Source organism: Polypterus senegalus, chromosome 5 (genome assembly GCF_016835505.1).
Source record: "Polypterus senegalus isolate Bchr_013 chromosome 5, ASM1683550v1, whole genome shotgun sequence".
Taxonomy (NCBI): Eukaryota; Metazoa; Chordata; class Cladistia; order Polypteriformes; family Polypteridae; genus Polypterus; species Polypterus senegalus.
The window spans coordinates 167,469,518-167,489,119 of record NC_053158.1 but is presented as its reverse complement, the minus strand read 5'-3'; the positions used below and the strand labels follow the sequence as shown (position 1 = coordinate 167,489,119).

The 19,602-nt window shown below is 36.6% G+C and overlaps 1 protein-coding gene across 5 annotated transcripts in view; it reads right to left on the bottom strand.

Moving 5' to 3' along the window:
• Positions 1 to 19,602, bottom strand: part of esyt2b (extended synaptotagmin-like protein 2b) — a 267,718-nt gene that overhangs the window by 14,988 nt on the left and 233,128 nt on the right. For 3 of the 5 annotated variants that reach the window (XM_039753607.1, XM_039753603.1, XM_039753606.1), the window contains 5 exons: positions 12,838 to 12,912; positions 10,175 to 10,261; positions 5,352 to 5,501; positions 3,771 to 4,192; positions 1,087 to 1,185 (listed from right to left, as the gene is read on the bottom strand). In XM_039753607.1, coding sequence (XP_039609541.1) covers positions 1,087 to 1,185; positions 3,771 to 4,192; positions 5,352 to 5,501; positions 10,175 to 10,261; positions 12,838 to 12,912 — 833 coding nt within the window. Of the gene's footprint in view, positions 1 to 1,086; positions 1,186 to 3,770; positions 4,193 to 5,351; positions 5,502 to 10,174; positions 10,262 to 12,837; positions 12,913 to 17,327; positions 17,391 to 19,602 lie in introns of all 5 variants that reach the window. The other 2 variants (XM_039753605.1, XM_039753604.1) reach the window with 1 other exon arrangement.

Sequence of the window (19,602 nt, the reverse complement as noted above, 5' to 3'; positions counted from 1 at the left end):
TGCAAGTATATACAGTATATTAATGATATGGATTACAATGAAGTTACTAAATTTGCAAATAAGCAAATAATACTAAAATTGGAGGAACAGCAGACACTGAAGAAGCAGCAAAAACAATTCAAGAAGACTTGGAATAGCTTCAGAACTTGGCAAACAATTGGAAAATACAATTTAACATAGAAAAGTGTGAAGTGCTGCACATGGGTACAAGGAACATCAATTATAAATACAAAATGGGAAGCAAAGTCCTAAAGAAAGCAACCTCTGAAAAGGATTTAGGGGTTTATGTTGACAGAACATTTTCATCATCTAAACAATGCACAGAAATTATTAAAAAGGCAAGTAAAATATTAGGTAATATCATAAGAACTGTTGAATATATATTAAGGGACATTATGGTCAGATGATATAATATACTAGTGAGACTGTAGATGTGCAGAGGAGAGTAACCAGATGTATCTCAGGACTAAAGGACGCGTCATACTCTGACAGACTCTTAGGATTAAACCTGTTTAGTCTTGAGCAGAGGAGACTGCATGGGAACCTAATACTGCTCTTCAAAAATTCTCAAAGGCACTGATAAAGTAGATCAACTTAACAGTGAATCACGTACTTGAGGACACCAGTGGGGAAAAGGGGAAAGGGCAGTTAGGTCTGAAGTCAGAAAGTACTTCTTTATTCAAAGGGTAGGAATCTGGGACAAACTACAGAGACATGCAGCTGACGCAGAAACCTTGGCAACCTTTAAGAAGAATCTGGATTTGATATTGGGACAGCTTAGCTACTAACTAAACAAACAAGCCTGATGGATTCAATCGTAGATGAGGCACCTGTCTAAATAAGACCACACTTATGATGAAACACATATTAATACACATACTGGTAATTTCAGAATTGCTAATTAACCTACAATACACGCCTTTGGATTGTGGGAGAAAAAGGGAATACCCTGAGAAAAAGCAACAAAGAGACAAGAAAAACATGCAAAATCCACTAAGACTGCTTCTATGAAGGAATATAATCAGACAGCTTTGCTCCTCAGCTCAACAGAATTCAAAGAAAAGCAGGAAAATGAGTTTTACTCACCGACAAGCATGTACCACCACAATGAGCTTATTTCTTTGGGAACTATGTCGAATGGTCAGCTGGATTTGGCCCAGAGGAAACTGGCTGGAAGCTGCTCCACTGTAAATATACATAAGTTGTGTGAGATAACAAAATACACATTTCATGTTTTTAATTTTACTTCTTTCATAAATAGTGTCAATATTGCAAGTAAAAAATAAAGAAAATAATAAAGGCAAAAGCATCTTCCAGTCAAGACAAGAAAAACTCATATCACTCACAATATTTTTTCACATCACCAGCTTTCCAACCAACCACTAAAAGCACACCAATAATTCGAAATGAAGACTTTCACTATCTAAAATTGATCTGCGGGAAAAATAATTACCAAAAGGCTTCAGACACAATGGAATTTTCTATTGAATGGTCACCAAAACAGAGCATAAATTACTGACACTGGACACATTTTTTTTCCTTTCATCTTGTTTAATTATCTCTGACTGTGCTGTATTTGAGAAGGGGGGAAGAAATAAAGCAAAACAAAAAAAAAAAACTGTCTTATTCCCTGAATGCTGGCTCTTTACAATTTTCAATTAAGCAGAAATCTCTGAACATTGGACTCCTGCTAGCAAAAACGTTTGTTGTAAATAACCCCCATTTGAGAATACTGAGAAGAAAATATTTGTTTATAGTTTAATCAGAATTCCCTAAAGCTGTGACGTTCATTCTGTTAACTTTAATCAAAGTATTTATTCTTGCCCAGAACAAGAAGTACTTGGTTGAAATACCTATTAGGTTTAAGTTTACCTAATATGAACTGCAGTTTTGAATGCACTGTTTGTATAATTATACTATCAGTCAAAAGTATGGACACAACCAGAAATGCTCATGTTTTTTTTTTATAGAAAAAGACACTTTTTTTTATCAAGATACTATTAAATTCATTTAAAAATACAGCCAAGACATTACTAGTGTTACTAAGGGCTATCAGTGCTTGAAGTGACTGAATTTTAATCTATTACTTGCATATGAATGCAAAGCCCCATTTTCGGCAGCCATTCCTTCAGTATCCTAATGGTCAACTTTATTAGCTAATCCGTAATAGTCATTTTAAAAACTAATGCATTATTAGAAATATTGGGTAACTACATCCAAGAATTTAAGAAAAAAAAAACACATTACAGGTCCTCAGTTGTCATCATTTCATTTCTTTGTTGCAGATGACACTGGTATTTGGCATGTATCTGAGGAAAAAGCCAGTTGAGGACCTGAAGGGCACTTGCTAAATTCATTACTGGATGCATAAATAGATGATAACAGATTTGTGAAATGGCAACGAGTTCCTGATTTTTTTAATGACTCTTGCTGTATACAATAACCGGCTAAGTTAAATTTTTCATACTATGTGAGTATCCTGCTAAGTAGTCTACAGCACATTAAAGATTTTTATTTTATCCACATACCTGTATTAGGAACCTTTCCAAAGCACAAAGAACCAATTGCATATGTGAAGAACCCTTTATGGAATGAAATGGTTCCTTATTAAGCAATAGTTCTACATGGAACCAAACAGACTAGTACAAAAGTATTTTAAGAGCATCATATATTACTTATAAAGTAATGCGGAAAATATCTGATTCAAGCGTTCACAGATGTCTCATTATAAGGACCTTAACTGAGATCTCAATATGAATGAGAATTACCAACTCTGTTTCAATCTTTCTCATATAACAAAGTCTGAAAACTGATGACTCTTAAATCTCCTAGCTTACCTTCTGTTCAAAAGAAATGCTTTACAATTACTTGAAACTAATAGATTCTTTGTAGTTTTTGTGCATTTCTGATTGAACCATTTAAGTAATTCCTTATCATTTCTAAACATTTATGAATTATTGGGAACATCTTTGTGTTTTTCAAAGATATTGATAAAAACAAATGCTGTAATAGTATAGCAGACATTGATCTTATTAATAGCCAACAGGACAGTTCAAGTCCCTGGTTTAATCAAGGCAGAGAGGAACTCCTGTTAGTATGTAAGGAATTCCCCAAGTTGATAGTGGACAGAGTCTTATTCCACTTCAGTGTGTCTGGGTTTCCATATGTCATTCAAGGAATACATCTTGTCTGCGCCCCATCTGTTGCCATCAAAAGCCATTTATGAAAGTGTGTCTGCTAGAGAGAACTCTGAGTATGCTCCAAGGGCTATATAGCATGTGGGACTTCAGATGGAAAATCCCAGTTACTGTCCCTTACAACCAGTAAGATTAAGCTTGCTGCCAGAAGATGAGTTAATGGCATGGACTCAGATGGTAGAAAAGGCAGGTCAGTATGCTGAGGAGCAGTGCAGTTGAGAGGTAAACAGTGACTGTAATTTTGTAATTGTGGGAAGTGAATCAGTCTCTCAATATGGTAGTCAGAGACTAACACACGCACACTGAGGCCTGTCCAGTGGGGCATTAGACCTTACTCATTCTTTTCTTTTGTTTGTTACTCTTTTACCTTTTCCCTGCGATATAAACAAGCCCTGTTTTGTAATAAATCAACTTTTGTTTTTTATTATGGACTTACTGACCTTCATTTGGCTTTAAGGATAGCCTGAGAGTGAGAGTATTGCAACAGGCCACAGTATCTCTATGAAATTTATATAGATATATTGTTTGTAATAGTCTGGCTAGTTTGTTTATTAAAAAAAGAAACAGGTTTACTTCTGTAGTTGTCGCATCCTGTGACGAAGTTCCTGAGTAGCAAAAGGAAGGGAGACGTCGGATGCAATGCTAGGAGTAGGCTCCTTTGCCAACAGATGGGTGGGGGAGCCAGCAAAGCTAGAGGTGGTCAGGTTTGAGGAACTTCTGTTGACATCTGTCAGCTTCTGAGGTGTTACAGGGGAGGCACTGGGTTTTTGATCCAGAACTGTCTTTTCAGGTTTTGCATTTGAGTCTGCAGTCAAAGATATTTGTGGGACCGGCTGAGTGGAGCTTTCAGCTACTTGGGTAGGCAGCGGAGATTTCTGAGGCTGGGGTTTTTTGACATCCTGGGGTTTTTTGACATCCTTGCTGTAGCTGACAGGCTTCTTCACCTGAACGGATGAGGGGTGATCAGACTTCTGCAGCTTCTCAAGACAAAGAATCTGAAGGAATAAAGCAAAAAACAAAGCTTACTTTAAGAAAAGTTATTTCCCTTCAATCCTCTGGTAAAGCCAAATAAGTGAGGATCAGAATCACATTTATGTACTTGGAAATTATTGTGTATGCTTAAAAGAATAACCCAACCAAAAATGATATTTTTTTTATACAGTAAATTACTTACCCCATGTAGTTTTTAGAGATAGCTGAGAAAAAATTGTAATTTCATGGTTTCATGTAGAGTGAGAGAAAAAAAGTTTACGATATAAGAGACCCTGATAGTGACCCCTGTTGTACAACTGCAATTGATGTGAAAAATGCCCGCAGAAAAGACAAACAATTCTCACAATAATTGTAATTTTTTGCTAAAATATTATTAACACTTACTTCTGGGAAAGGCAGCGTTCATAGTAAACAGGAAAGACACATTCCCATAATACTGTCTTTCAGAATTGAAGACCTGCCTCTACCCCTAATTCATGCCTGCCACCATTACAATGAATTTGCTTGCATTTTTACTTAAAACCTTTGACTGCTTCTGGCCTGAAGCAAAGGAACAATCAGAATGATTCAAAATAACCAGGTACTTTGACAATTTGGATTAGTGCTTTACAAGCTTTGAAGTTTTATTTTTCTTGTTCACACATTAACCAAAAGTCTGCATACAAACACCAGTTTTTAGTTCGTGCTGTATTAGTGTACTATTGGAGCAGGCTTTTAGACCACAACAATATTTTTGATTACCGTATATAAACTAAGCTGTACCCAGTATTTGTAAAGCTTTTAACATTTAAACTGCTAAGGCAGTATAATAAACCACTGCCAGGGACTCACCTGTAATTCTTTAAACTGATTTTGCTTTTGGTAATAACAAACTAGCATTACCGTTAATCATGTGAAGCTCCACTGACATGTATCATCAAACACTTTACCTGTCCGCCTTTAGCTTTAGGCACCTGCTGGAGACTAGCTTGGAAAAAAAATGTGTTTGAGATGGACAAAATTGATAGATTAAATAAACTACTCTGTATGCTTCGATTTTATCAATTATTCTAGTTGCTTATTTATCATTGTTAATAAAAAGGCATATGTGCAATTTGTGCCCTTAGTATGACAGACAGACGAATGTGTTTGTTCAGACATAAACCACTGTCTTTTCCTTACCCTTAGTGCAATTTTCATCTTGAGAGTGCTGCTTGGACCTGAGTTTTGCAGCTGGAAACGCTGGTTCAGAGTCATCTCTTCTGCTGCTAGCAATTTACTCAGAGGAAGTTTCACGTTCCCTAGAGAGCACTGGTGTTTATCATCTTTTACCTATAGAAATGCACCACACATTTACATTTAAAAAAACGAAAATAAGAAAAATCAGAGAAAAAACATGTTCATTCAAGAATAGGCAGATGAGGAAAATCATGGGATGCGTATACGATGATGCAGGGTCATGGAGTCAACATTCAACTGCTGGATGAATTGTCTATGTAATGGCTCTGGCATTCATCTAGTCACCACCAATTCATTATTTTTCACTTTTCATAAAATTTCTATTAAGTAAGGTCAGGTCCTGTATAGAGTAAAAGTGTCTTCTTAACAAATTGATTTACTTTCTGTATATACTACAAAATTCTTACTTTCCCTCAGTTAAAATGAGTAACAAATCAATAAAAAATAAAACAAAAAAGAAACATAATACACACCGTGTTCAGAATGCATTGTTTGTATACAATAATGAGGGAAATTTACATTATACAGTCAGTATACTCATTATGTGTAAAAGGTACATAAGCGTTAGAGAAATTACTGATTGGTCGATTTATAGTGTCCCTAAAGAAATACTGTCACTATGCCATTGTGTGTCATAATATATACAATATAATGAACTGTACAGTATAATCAATTATAATAGACACCGACATGATAGGAGGAGGCATTATATATTGGTTGCTAGTAACAAAGTGCCCCAGTAGAACCACTTACTGTATAAAAAAGGAAGCGGTTGGTCAGTTGTTGGCAGTTGTAATCTTATATTACTGCAGATCATTTAAAGAAGGTGCCAAAAGTAGACAGCCATCTCTGTCAATGTAGGCCATTCTACAAGTCAAGAGGATTTGGTAGAATGTACACACTAACTGCCAAAGCAATATAATGGGTCACATCTCAAGAAATAGAGCAATTGAGGCTGCGGGGCAATAAAGACAGGTAGACATGAAGCTAGTGAGACTTAAGAGACAAACAGCACATGTCCTGGGTGGCTCCACTATACCAAAAACAACCCACACCCTGGGAAGGGATGCAACATCATCTCGTTTAGCTCATTTGTTGCTGTATAAACAATTGCCTATAAATGCAATAAAGGACCATTGCATGAAAATGACAAAAAAAAAAAAAAAAAACTGACTGTCTAGTGATGTGAAAATATTTTATACTGCAAACGAAGGTTTTCCATAATAGAATACTGTTGCAGTGATAACTTTATGGGACGTGACTTCCACTGGGGAAATCCCAGGGAAACAGCAAGAACTATTCCATTCTATAGAAAGGGTGATTGGGCAGATTCAAGTAACTATAGAACAGTAAGGTTGATGTGAAAATTAATAGAAGTAATTATTAAAGAGAAGACTGAGCAGAACATGGCAGGTACAGGCGTTTTAAGGGAATAGTCAGCATGGGTTGAGGTGAGGAGGTCATGTTTTATTATGCAGGAGTTCTCTAAGAAAGTAACAAAAAGATATAATCAGAATTAGATTAGATATACTTTATTTGTCCCCAGTAGGAAAATAAAAAAAATGTATATATACTGCTCAAAAGAATTAAAGGAACACTTTTTAATCAGAGTATAGCATCAAGTCAATGAAACTTATGGGATATTAATCTGGTCAGTTAAGTAGCAGAAAGGGTTGTTAATCAGTTTCAGCTGCTGTGGTGTTAATGAAATTAACAACAGATGCACTAGAGGGGCAACAATGAGATGACCCCAAAACAGGAATGGTTTAACAGGTGGAGGCCACTGACATTTTCCCCTCCTCATCTTTTCTGACTGTTTCTTCACTAGTTTTGCATTTGGCTACAATAAGTGTCACTACTGATAGCATGAGGCGATACCTGGACCCTACAGAGGTTGCACAGGTAGTCCAACTTCTCCAGGATGGCACATCAATACGTGTCATTGCCAGAAGGTTTGCTGTGTCTCCCTGCACAGTCTCAAGGGCATGGAGGAGATTCTAGGAGACAAGCAGATACTCTAGGAGAGCTGGAGAGGGCCATAGAAGGTCCATAACCCATCAGCAGGACCAGTATCTGCTCCTTTGGGCAAGGAGGAACAGGATGAGCACTGCCAGAGCCCTACAAAATGACCTCCAGCAGGCCACTGGTGTGAATGTCTCTGACCAAACAACCAGAAAGAGTTCATGAGGGTGACCCAAGGGCCCCATGTCCTCTAATGGGCCCTGAGCTCACTGCCCATCAGCATGCAGCTCGATTGGCATTCGCCATAGAATACCAGAATTGGCAGATGCACCACTGGTGCCCTGTGCTTTTTACAGATGAGAGCAGGTTCACCCTGAGCACGTGACAGAAGTGAAAGGGTCTGGAGAAGCCATGGAGAACATTATGCTGCCTGTAACATCATTCAGCATGAGCAGTTTGGTGGTGGGTTAATGATTGTCTGGGGAGGCATATCCATGGAGGGTCACACAGACCGCTACAGGCTTGACAAAGGCACCTTGGCTGCCATTAGGTATCAAGATGAAATCCTTGGACCCATTGTCAGACCCTATGCTGGTACAGTGGCTCCTGGTGCACGACAATTCCTGGCCTCATGTGGTGAGAGTATGCAGGCAGTTCCTGGAGGATGAAGGAATTGATACCATTGACTGGCCACCACACTTTCCTGACCTAAATCCAATAGAACACCTCTGGGACATTATGTTTTGGTCCATCCAATGCCACCAGGTTGCACCTCAGACTGTCCAGGAGCTCAGTGATGCCCTGGTCCAGATCTGGGAGGAGATCCCCACAACACCATCTGTCATCTCATTAGAAGCATGCACCGATGTTGTCAGGCATGTATACAAGAACACAGGGGCCATACAAAGTGCTGCGTACAATTTTGAGTTGCTGCAATTAAATGTTGGCAAAATGGACTAGCCTGCCACATAGGTTTTTCACTCTGATTTTTGGGGCGACAGGGCTCTGTAGGTTGATCATTTTCATTTCCATCAAACGATGTGGCATCCTTTCGTTCCTAACACATTACCCAGTCTATATCAGTATAGATATCCAGGAGGATTTCTTTTTCCCATTGAGATCTGATGTGTTTTCAAAGTGTTCCTTTAATTTTTTTGAGCAGTTTATATATGACCTTTCCCAAATGTACCACAAGTTAACATTTGAATACAGCAGGTCCAGCTTAATATACATACATGATTGGGATAGGAATAAAAGTAACAAGCTGGTTAAATCTGCAGATGATACCACGTCAGGTGGTTTCGCAGATAAGCTAGAATCTGTTGAATCATTACAGTGGGACTTGGGACAGCATCCAGGCTTAGGCAGATTTGTGCGGAATTAAATGTAATCTAAGTAAATGTAAGGTATTACACATAGGAAGTAAAAATGTTAGCTTTGAATGGGAGGTCTGAAACTTGAACGTAGCACTTATGAGTAAAGCCTAGGAGTCATTGTGGACTCATCACTATTTACAAGGTAATGACGCAGAAGCATTATAACACACTGGTGAGGCCTCACCTGGAGTACTGTGTACAATTTTGGTTTTCAGGCTACAAAAAAGACATTGAAGTGCTGGACTAAAAAGTCCAGAAAAGCATGACTAGGCTGATTCCAGGATTGCAGGGGATGAGTTATGAGAAAAGTTTGAAGGAGTTGGTCCTTTTTAGTTTAAGCAAATGGAGATTAAGATGTGACTTGATTAAAGTTTTTTTTTTAAATTATGAATGGGGTTAATACAGTGGATCAAGACTGTTAGATTAAAATTAATTCAACAGGAATACAGGGACACAGTTAGAAACTTGTTAAGAGTGAATTTCGCACAAAGTTAGTAAGTTTTTCTTTACATAATGAACTCTAGACACATGGAATAAGTTACAAATATTCAAAATTGAAGTTGATGTTGTTTTTGGGGAATTTTGTAGATATTAATTGGACAGCTTAGATGGGCTGAATGGCCTGCTCGCATCAAGCCTGTCTAATGCTTTTAATGTTTCAATTATCACAAGGTGGCGACAGAACACTGCTGTCAACAACAACATGGGGAAGAAAAAAATAAATAAATAACACACACACAGACCAGTGGCTAACAAAACACAAAAACAACAAACATAATTGGTGTGACATCAATAAAAATAAGAACATAAGTAAAATGAAGATAATATTACAAAATAAGTGCAGAAATTAATTCTTTGACAGTCAAAAACCTCTAATTTACAGTGATACAACTGTTCATTTTAACCGTATAAAAAGTTAGAATTTTAGAAATATGCATTTCATATTTATGGGTAAAATTTATTGAGAAGTTAATTTGCCAATTATGCTTTATTTTTCACTTTAGGTTAATTTAAAACTGGATTGATCAGCTATCTGCTAATGCAGATCTCTAAACATTTCAAGGCTATTATTTATAACAGATGAACGTTAATTTTTTTCTTTGTTTCAGAAATCTAATACTGATGACAGTTCATAATATATAATTCATTCAATGAGTCATACTCATTTATATGCTTCAATCTGCCTAAATGAAAATCAGATATGAGGAGATAAATTCTGGATTGTACAAATACACCAGAGACTTTTATTTGTTAAATTAGCATCCCCTCTCTGTGGCAACACTAAAGATGTCTATAAGCCTGTCTCTCAGGGCTGCAACAATAGAGGAACCACAGCAGGCTAATCCATATGCATATTTCAAAGATGCATGCATACAGCCATTTTTATATTGGCTTTCATCAAAAGAAATGTAAAGTTAAAGTGCATACCTCAATGTCGAGATCCTGTCTCTTTGGATTGTGGATGAGAAAAGTAAAAGCTTCCTCCCAAACTGGCTCATTTGTCTTAAACCGAACCTATTTAAACAATAGATACAATGAAACATTTTTAGCTGATTTGTAAAAGTACAAGAGGAAATACATGTCTGGTTCAATAAAACACTGCAGTAATAACAATACATACATTGTAAAACAATTCTGCCTGTCTTATATTATCAACATTATACATTAAGAAAATATCAATTACATTCCTATAATGTTAGTGATTTACAAAAAGGTGTTGTGTGTCCTTATTAAAATACACAATATAAAGCACAGGTAAGAGAGAAAACTGCTATTTTTAAAATTGAACACAGTTTTGACAGTTTTATTTGTATTTACCATTTTGTGGAAATAGCTTGTAGTGTTATTTTATATGCACACCACAGTCCAACAAAAAAAACTTTTGGATATAACTGCATTTTCTCACCTGTGCAGCAGTTGCTATCAATATCTGAGTAAGTACTAGTATGTGTTACTATGATTATTTAATAAAAACAAAAAAAGTACATTTCTTCTTTACTTTATCTTAGTTGGCAAATGCAGAGGTTAAGCCAAGGCCAATGATCATTTTAAGGTGCACTTTTCTCTAGTTACTTATTTATTTGACTATGTTTCCTTACATATCACCTGACAACTGCACTCGCAATGAGTGCGTTCACATGCACACACACACAAGTGAAGTAAGGTGAATAACCTGATTTCTTAAAAATCTGCACTGTCAAACTGCTCCTATGTCATTAAACTGCATAAAAAAAAGAGTTAAATGCCATCATCGGACTCTGTGAATCAAAAAACAAGCATGAAGCCAGTGATCATTTTTTTGTTTTATAAATATGTTTAGTCCTTAATGGACTGTGAAGTAAACAGAAAGAATAATGCAATTGCTCAAACATTTTCTTAGGAAATATATCCTGTGGGCACTTCTAACTGTGGCTGCTTAAAACGTGTGCGAAGGTTACACATGCACAGGCAACCACAGTACAACAGACATGCACAGACTACTTCAACATCCTTAACTGTAACCTGGTTAAAGGTTTACTGTGCAAAAAAAAAAATTTAACATCATCATTGGTCACCATGAATCTGAAAATAAGTGTGATGCCTGTGATAATTTTTATTGTGTTTTATAAATATTTTTAGTCAAATTGACATTTTATTTACAGGTTTCTATTACTAGGCTTCTTGGAGGCCATTAAACTGATTCCTCTAACCAGAATAAGGGTTTACATGGCTTTTTAGAAATTAGGTTTCTGTAAATAACCGGGTTATTGAAGCATATGTAAGCACACTGAATACCTTGATAAATACTGGAGTAGTTTTAAGCAAAAACTAAAGAACATTTTGAACACTTTCAAGGCAGTTTAAAAATAGTATTTAAGATTGGAATTATTATTTTTTTTTAAGAACTTCAACCTCACCAGTACTGCTATAGCCACCAATTTGACAACCACCAAGCTAATGCACTGATGGGGAAACCTGGCAGTCTGTAGGACAGTCTCTCTAGCTCAATGCACTCTAAGGTTGCACTTGAAAAAGGGACTTCAAATTTTGACACAGAGAGGCATCCATTTTTGCTAATGATACTTTATCACCACTCAGCCTCAGCCACCTACCATGTCAGACAACAATAAACATGAGCGCAGATTAGTGGAATTTTAAAACAATGGAAAGACAAGAAAGATTCCAAAGAGACGGACGGCTACATTCACACTGCTACTTTAAGACCTTAGGCTGGGTTTATACTTTACGTGATGTGATGCGTGCTATTACAGACGCTACTGCTATACAAGCAGTGTACTGTTTATACTTGTGCATATATTTTAAATAAATCAGAACAATTCCATCAGGTGGCAGTGCGAGATACCATCACGGTGAGAAAACAACGTTCTGCTTTGTTGTGTCATGAGTTGCCCAAAACATCCATTAAATTCCCTGGACACCTTGGCACAATATCTCTGAAAAGGATGAATGTTTAATGATTATATCCATATATCCAGGGAGCTCGTTATTGACTGTGCTGGAAAGTTGGCATGTAGTCGTTAAATCAGATACACCTTGTGATTTTTAGTCATTTAAACTGACATGGTTCGGGGATGAGATCAGCAACTGCAATTTGCAAGTCTGACATGCCCCATGACTAAAATTTGTGCAATATGACATTGACTTTAGGGGAAATAATCAAGATTGTTGACAATATATATTAGCCAGATTAAATGTAAAAACATCTACTGTAATATGAGGAAATGCAACTGAACTGCAGATGAATTTCCTTTTTTTTCTATTATGGCCTGGTTGTGTTTGTGGTGAAAATGATGCCAGTCTATTTATAAGTGCTAAAAATATTTACTTAAAGTACGAGTATAAAAAATAGCTTTTAGGACTAACAAAAACAGTGTTTGTACATTATTTTATTTCAAGACAGTGACATTATTATTTTTGATTAGCAAGAGTGATGTCAGTGGTATGTCTGCCATCACCTAATAATGCACAGCCACCAAGGTCTCCATAATGCACTCTGCTGGTCTGATTGTACCCACTTACCTGATAAAAATACTTTCCAACAGACAAAAACATAGAAGTTCAGTATAGGCAAAAAATACATTTTAACTCACCTTGCTGTCCTTTGTAATGTAACCAACAGTCAATTGAACAAACGGATTAGGGTCACTGTTTGTTTTCTTCCCTGACTAAAAACAAAGCAAATAAAAAATAATCAAAAAATGCAATTAGGGTTTATATACTGTAATCCTGATTAGTTTACCTGGTCACTACCTAAACTGTTGCAAGCCCCTGACGACCCCAAGATTTTTACATATGCCTCCCTGAAATGCCTGTCCTTAGTAAAATGTATTAGAAATGACAAAGATTGGCACATTAACATATTAGAAAGGCAAACATGTGAATATGTTCTGCCCTATTATTTAAAATCATATATTAGCATACAGTCAAAGGCAAACGCTAAGAAGCACTCTGGGTACACAGATACAACAGGTTCACTTTGGTATTGGTGGCAGAAAGGGTTACACCAAGTGATAAAGTACTCAATTCTGTCCCAAGTAACAACTACCATGAATGCATGCAAATCAAATAGTGGGGTTTACAGACAGAGGTGCGTTTTGATAGATGCAGATTTTGTAAGGGCAATAGGGGCCTTTCCATTTCTTTAAAACCCGTCTATAGTCAAAACATCTAAACCATATTAGATGGTCAGCAGGGTGCAGTAATGACATCCAGCCAGGGTACAGCTTATTTACTACTAAGGTTTGTGGTGCTCAGTATTTTCAGATAATTCTGGGTTTTTATGAAAGACCATGCTATGACAATCCAAAGGGTACTGAATGGTCTGTTGTTTCATAAGTTTATAGGGTCATTACTGTCACGTGTACAGAGTACATTGAAATTCTTACTTGCATGTGTTAATCAACATGCAACATGTCACCATTCTCCAATGCCATGATTATGAAGTCAAACTACCATACCTCAAAACTACTTAAATGATTAAAATGTGCATTCCTTCTACGCTCAAAACAAATACAGCAAAATATTTCTACAACATCAAGGGTTGATTTTGTGTTCGAACGTTTAACTTGTTCCAATGGTGTTTAGCATTTTCATTATTATTTTAATTGCAAAAACCTTGCAGAGATATCCATATGACCTGGGGTTAAAATACGGTAACGATGTGTCATAAAATGCAACTAAAGAAAGTTGGTGTCAGGAAGGGCATCCAGCCATAAAACCATCTGCTATAATCTCCAAAATTTGGGGGTCAACGGGCCAAATGGGTGAACACTGAAAATGGCTGTTAAACATGGAGAGACAGAGAGAGAATCTTGTTATAGCTGATGTTGAGGTAGTGCATATTACTTTTTTTTTTTTAACAATGGCTTATAATGCTTTTCCTCTTTCTTCTTGGTGTATGCAGTGGTATTTTATGTGTCTTATTGTGGATGTGTCAACAAAAATGATGGACTTGTTTCTAGATTGCACTCAAATTAAATTGTTGATGTTGCAATGCAAAATTATCAAAATTAAGCCTTAGATGTATACTGTATTGATATTTTTAATATATATATTGCACAGTGCATCTCCATTTATGTTTAACATTAGGTGTTGAGTTTCTGCTGCATTTCTTTTTTCTCACTCTATCTGTGATTAGCTTTAGTGTTTTGGACTCATAAGTGGAGATCCGGCATCTTGTAATTCTACAGCTGGTTTTTGTCTGTGTAGAGCTGGCACATTCACTCGCTGGTTGTATGGATTGTCCTTCTTGTACTCCAGTTTTTCTCTACAATTCCCAGATGTGCAGGTTAAGTGACCTGACAATTCCAAATTGACCACGTGCGTGTCTGAGTGGCTCTGGCAGTAGAATGGCTCTCAGCCCAGGGCTGTTGTGCTCAGTGCTCCTGGGTTAGGCTACAGCCCCTCACAACCCAGAACTGAATTAAGTGAAACTGAAAATGTCATGTCACTGTGTGTTATCAGTGATGTTCAATTTCAAATTTGAAATGGCTCCACGCAACAATGTCTTTTCTTTAAAGGAACACTCCACCCCAAAAAAGATGTTTTTTTGAAAATGTTATTTATTATTTTGTATTTTCTTCATTTTAACAGTAAAGTTGAAATGTAGACGACTAGGCAGTTAAACAAAATAACATCAAGTTTATTTATTTGCTTTACTTTACACAAAAGTTACACTTCCATGAAAGCACAAAAATGGTGATTGTGTTGTTCAGCTTTATGGCAAATGAACAATTATTTAAAAGTCTGTGATACTATAAGCACTGGGTATGCTGAACTACAAATAAGCCCAACTCTGCAGAACAAGATAATTTTGAAACATGTTTTTTTTTAACTTTCTGGCTAAAATAATCAAGAAAAAACAGCCACCAGTCTAAGCATCCTTGGTGGATGGATTTCTTATTAAAGTAAGCTATGATGATGGACATTGATGAAACAGAGGTACTTCAGGCGGGCAATGGTGGGTTTCCAGACAGACCCAGTACAGCATGTGCAATTAGAATCAAAGGAGTAAACTGATATTTGGTTAGGGGATTTATGGTTAAACGTATGTTCTTTTTGGGGGATTAGCTGATCCCACTTAACAGATCTTTAGGCCTCTCCAGCCTATCATCTTAGCTAAGACACTTGAAAAACACAGAGCTGCTGTGTCAGCTGTTGCCTTGGGCTCATACAGCCTATGGTCAGCCACTGCTCTTCCTCAGATAACCCAATTCTAAACATATGGCTTTCTTTAAATTCCTCCAACGAGAGCAGAAGATCATATTTATTGGGTGTTAACAGAAGAGTGCAGTAAAATGATTAGAAGCTTAAAAGAATACCTTGTAATTTTCAAATTAAAAAAAGAAATGATAAATAATGTGTAACGTATTTTACAGTAATGTGTTCACAACTTGAACATGTTTAAAAAAAATCTCACTTTATTTATTTTTACACTTAATAATGTATTCATTATAAGAACCCTTTTCAGTTCACATACTTACATTGATACTAAGAACTTCCATGAGGGCGCGGATGATGAAGGGATGCCTTGCTACATTTTTCTGAACTCAAGAAATTCCTTCTGCTGATGTGACAGCCTAGTGCTATAGTGTTTATTATGATTTTATTTTATAATTCCACAGTATTTGTTCAAGTGAAAATCTAAACAAGTGGTATATTATAAAGTACTGTAAACTATTTTCATGTAACATCTGGTGTGGTGTGGTGAAGTGCCTAAGGCACTGGACTTTATTTCACAAGGTTGTTGATTCAATTTCCACCACTGGCCCACTGTGTGAACCTGAACATGTCCTTTATCCTGTTTGTGCTTCAATGGTAAGAAATGGATGTTAGTAATTAGATTTTATCCTGCATCTTCAATTAAAATAACCAAATATGCAATAAAATAGTAACAGTCTATGTGGTGTTGCTTCGGTAATATCAGTTGATGTCTAAACTTGTGTAAAATCCTTCAAAGGCCGTAAAATAATACGATTAATTGATAATGTTACAAGTGAGCAAACAATAGCTTTTGTGTAATGAACGTCAGTTGTTTTTCATCTATGCTGTTATGTGCTGGGCTGGTAACATCACTCCAAAAGCGGTCCAGTGAATCAACATGATAATTAAAAGAGTAGAGTCAGCTATAGGACACGCTCTGGACCCCCTGGGGGTAGTAGCAAAGAAGGAAATTAAAACAAAACTGAGTGCCATTATGAACAATTCTGCACATCCTCTTTCTGACAGACTAACATTGACGACTTTCAGCCAACGAATTATTCAGCAGAAATGTGTCAGGAAACAACTGGGGGTCCTTTATACCCACAGCCTGCATTGATGGCAGGCACAGTCACAGTGAGGCAAGTCAGATGTTTTCTTTCTTTTTAGTTATTCTGATGTGTGTTCAGACTATAATGTGTGTGTATATATATTTATCTATCTATGTACATATAGATTTATTTATTAATTCTGTAAAAAAGCCATATTTCACCTGTGGGGACAAATAACATTTGCTTGTTTGTTCATTCCTTCATTCATTCTTTGTGCTGGTAACTTGAGTGGTGCCCATTGCTGACAGCATCGGCTCTGGCCCAATGTGATCCTTAACTGGATTAAGTATGTTTGAGAATATTATTTTATCTTATGATTTTTGTAGTATTTTATTACAGACCAGAGGTTACCCCAGCAGCACTGGGTGAAAAACAGAAAATAGCCTTGTATACAATGATCATTACAATATTATTCACTTTCTGTTAAGATAAAACTGATGAATGAGAAAATTGCAGGAAAAAATAAAAATCCACAACTGGAATGGGATGTGCATGGGATGTGTGTGATGAGGAAGAGCTACATGCGGTATTATGAATGTTCTAGCACAGAGGCTTCTTCTTAAAACCAAACATTCTGGGGCCCTAACATTTATTATAAATGAAAGTTCTACAATAATCATTCATGTCTTTCTTTGAGAAATTTTTAATAATGTGAAATTAAAAATTCTTATATTAATAACAAAGAGAGAGTGAACAGGAAATCCCCACAAACACAAGAACATAAAGACTGGCACACAGGACCCTCCGGTCTCTCTCCCCTGTTACTTTACCTTCAATGCCTTATGCACAGCAGCTTTCTTCAAGCCATCACGGTAAAACTCTAATGGATTGTGCTTTTGAGGCAGGAGAGAATGAATACAAAGTGGGTTAATACATCATGCAGCGATGAGTTTGGTTAATTTATGGTAAGTTGGTAAGCAAGACAGGAAACAAATGACAAAGATGCTGCCACAAATGAAGAAATGTTCATACTAAATAGTAAACTGCAGTTGACACTTTTTTCCTATGCAAGCAGAATGAAATGAATTTTGCAAAATAAATAAATAGACAGATAAATAAGTAGCTAAGATAGAGGCAATCAACACAAAGCTTGATACGCAGCCACATGACATTTTGAAATGATCCCATTAATCCCAAATGCATGAATTGTTAAAGGTTAATAAAAAAAGATACCTGGTTAACAAACAAATGTTATTTCAATTATATAAAGCAACTGCAAAGGTTTCAAGAATCAGAGTAATAAAACATAAAATAAGTACTGCAGATTAGGTAAACATTTTAAATAAAACAGCAACATTATTTACTGATTTTGTGCTTTTTTTTTGAAGAAAACTGCCTGTGGCAAATGGTGAAGACTGATTTAAGTGAGGCAATCAGTTTCCAGAAGGTCCTGTGGAGAAATCAAGGAGTGTCCTCAAAGATTGTGGGCCAGGTGATGGTATCAATTTATTCAACTCGGGAGGAGAAATTGCCACGCCATTCATAACTAAAAACTCTGTCATAAGCACTTGTTGAAGATGCAGGTTAGAATGTTTTAATCTCATTAATTATTTCAAATGCTGCACATTTTAATGGACTGAGGAAATGAAGGTTGTATTTACTGTGTTCTGGTCAAGATGTTTGCTTGAAATCCATTGTAACAGTTAAAGTTATTGTGACCACAAAGACCTCTGTGCACCAACATTGCTGGAACAAAATGCTAAAAGAAACCTCTTTATCAAAATCAATAGGTCTGTTCTTCAAATTAACCACAGGTAAAGGATAAGCAATTGTCAAATCTAAAAAATCAAAACAACAGACAGAGAAAAACAGCTGCTGCCTCTCTGGGCCTCACTATGCAGGCATTTTAATCCCCATGTACCCAGTGAAATTTCTAGTCCACTTGTCTACTGACAAATTCTAGTGCCTTGAGGAGATAGTCAAAGTAACTAGCAAATATTAGAACAATCAGCCCAAAATCTAACCATCCATGATAACCATTTGTATACCCATTTAATCCAATTCAATGTCATGGAGATGTCCTTCTTGAGCCTATCATAGCAACATCAGCAATAATGCATAAAACGACTCTGTACCCACAAAAGGGCACACCAGCCCACAAAGTCACATGGACTCAACTTACAGACACATACATCTTTGTAAATCTGTGGAAAACCCCACATATCAGTATTTAGGGAGTACATGCTAACAGTCACTGAGCACAGGATCCAAACCCAGAAAGCTGAGGCTGTGTGCAGCACTATCAACTCTGCCACCTAAATCAACTCCAAAAGTAATGTCTTCAGTTCATCCTTCCATCCATATTGCCCCCTTCTTGTCCTGTCCAGTCCACTGTCATGGTATCACTAGGCAATGCATGAATCAGCCCATGGTGGACTGCCAGTTCATACCAAGCTATAAAACAAGAGATGCTGAAAGGGTATCTTGGCACAAAAAAGGGTAAAAGAAGTGTCAGAAATTTGGAATGCTGGCCTTACAAAAATCAAGAGAAATGGCATATATAGTATTATCAGCTCTTTACACCATTCATCAGTGTTAAATGTACGCCTTCAAGTCTGAAATAAATAAATCAGAGATATTATTGGTGTGCCAAGCTAAAATTCTTGGTTGTACAGTATTAGCATTTTCTTCCATTGGCTGTAAGAAGTAAACCTTTTTAAAAAATATTTGAATAGGCACAAAATGCTTAAAATCTACTGGATCTCCCCAACCTTTTAAATACAGCATGTTGTGAGTGAAATAGTGCACAGGTGGACCTCGGGTTATGGCAGTTGTGACTTAAGGCAATGCCATAGACACAAATGAGCACATTAAGTGCAATAATTTTTCCACTAGTAAATTAAATTTTTTTACGTATGAACAAAGCAAACAAGTTTTGATAGAATGTATATGTATTAGTCATCAGAAACACTAAGGCACAGTATAGTACCATATGTACTTTTTGTCTGCTTTTTCAGTCATTTTGTGCTTTTGACCACATATGTCACCACACTTAACTGGCACATGTAACTGACAGCGTGTACAGCCACGTAGTAAATCAGTAAA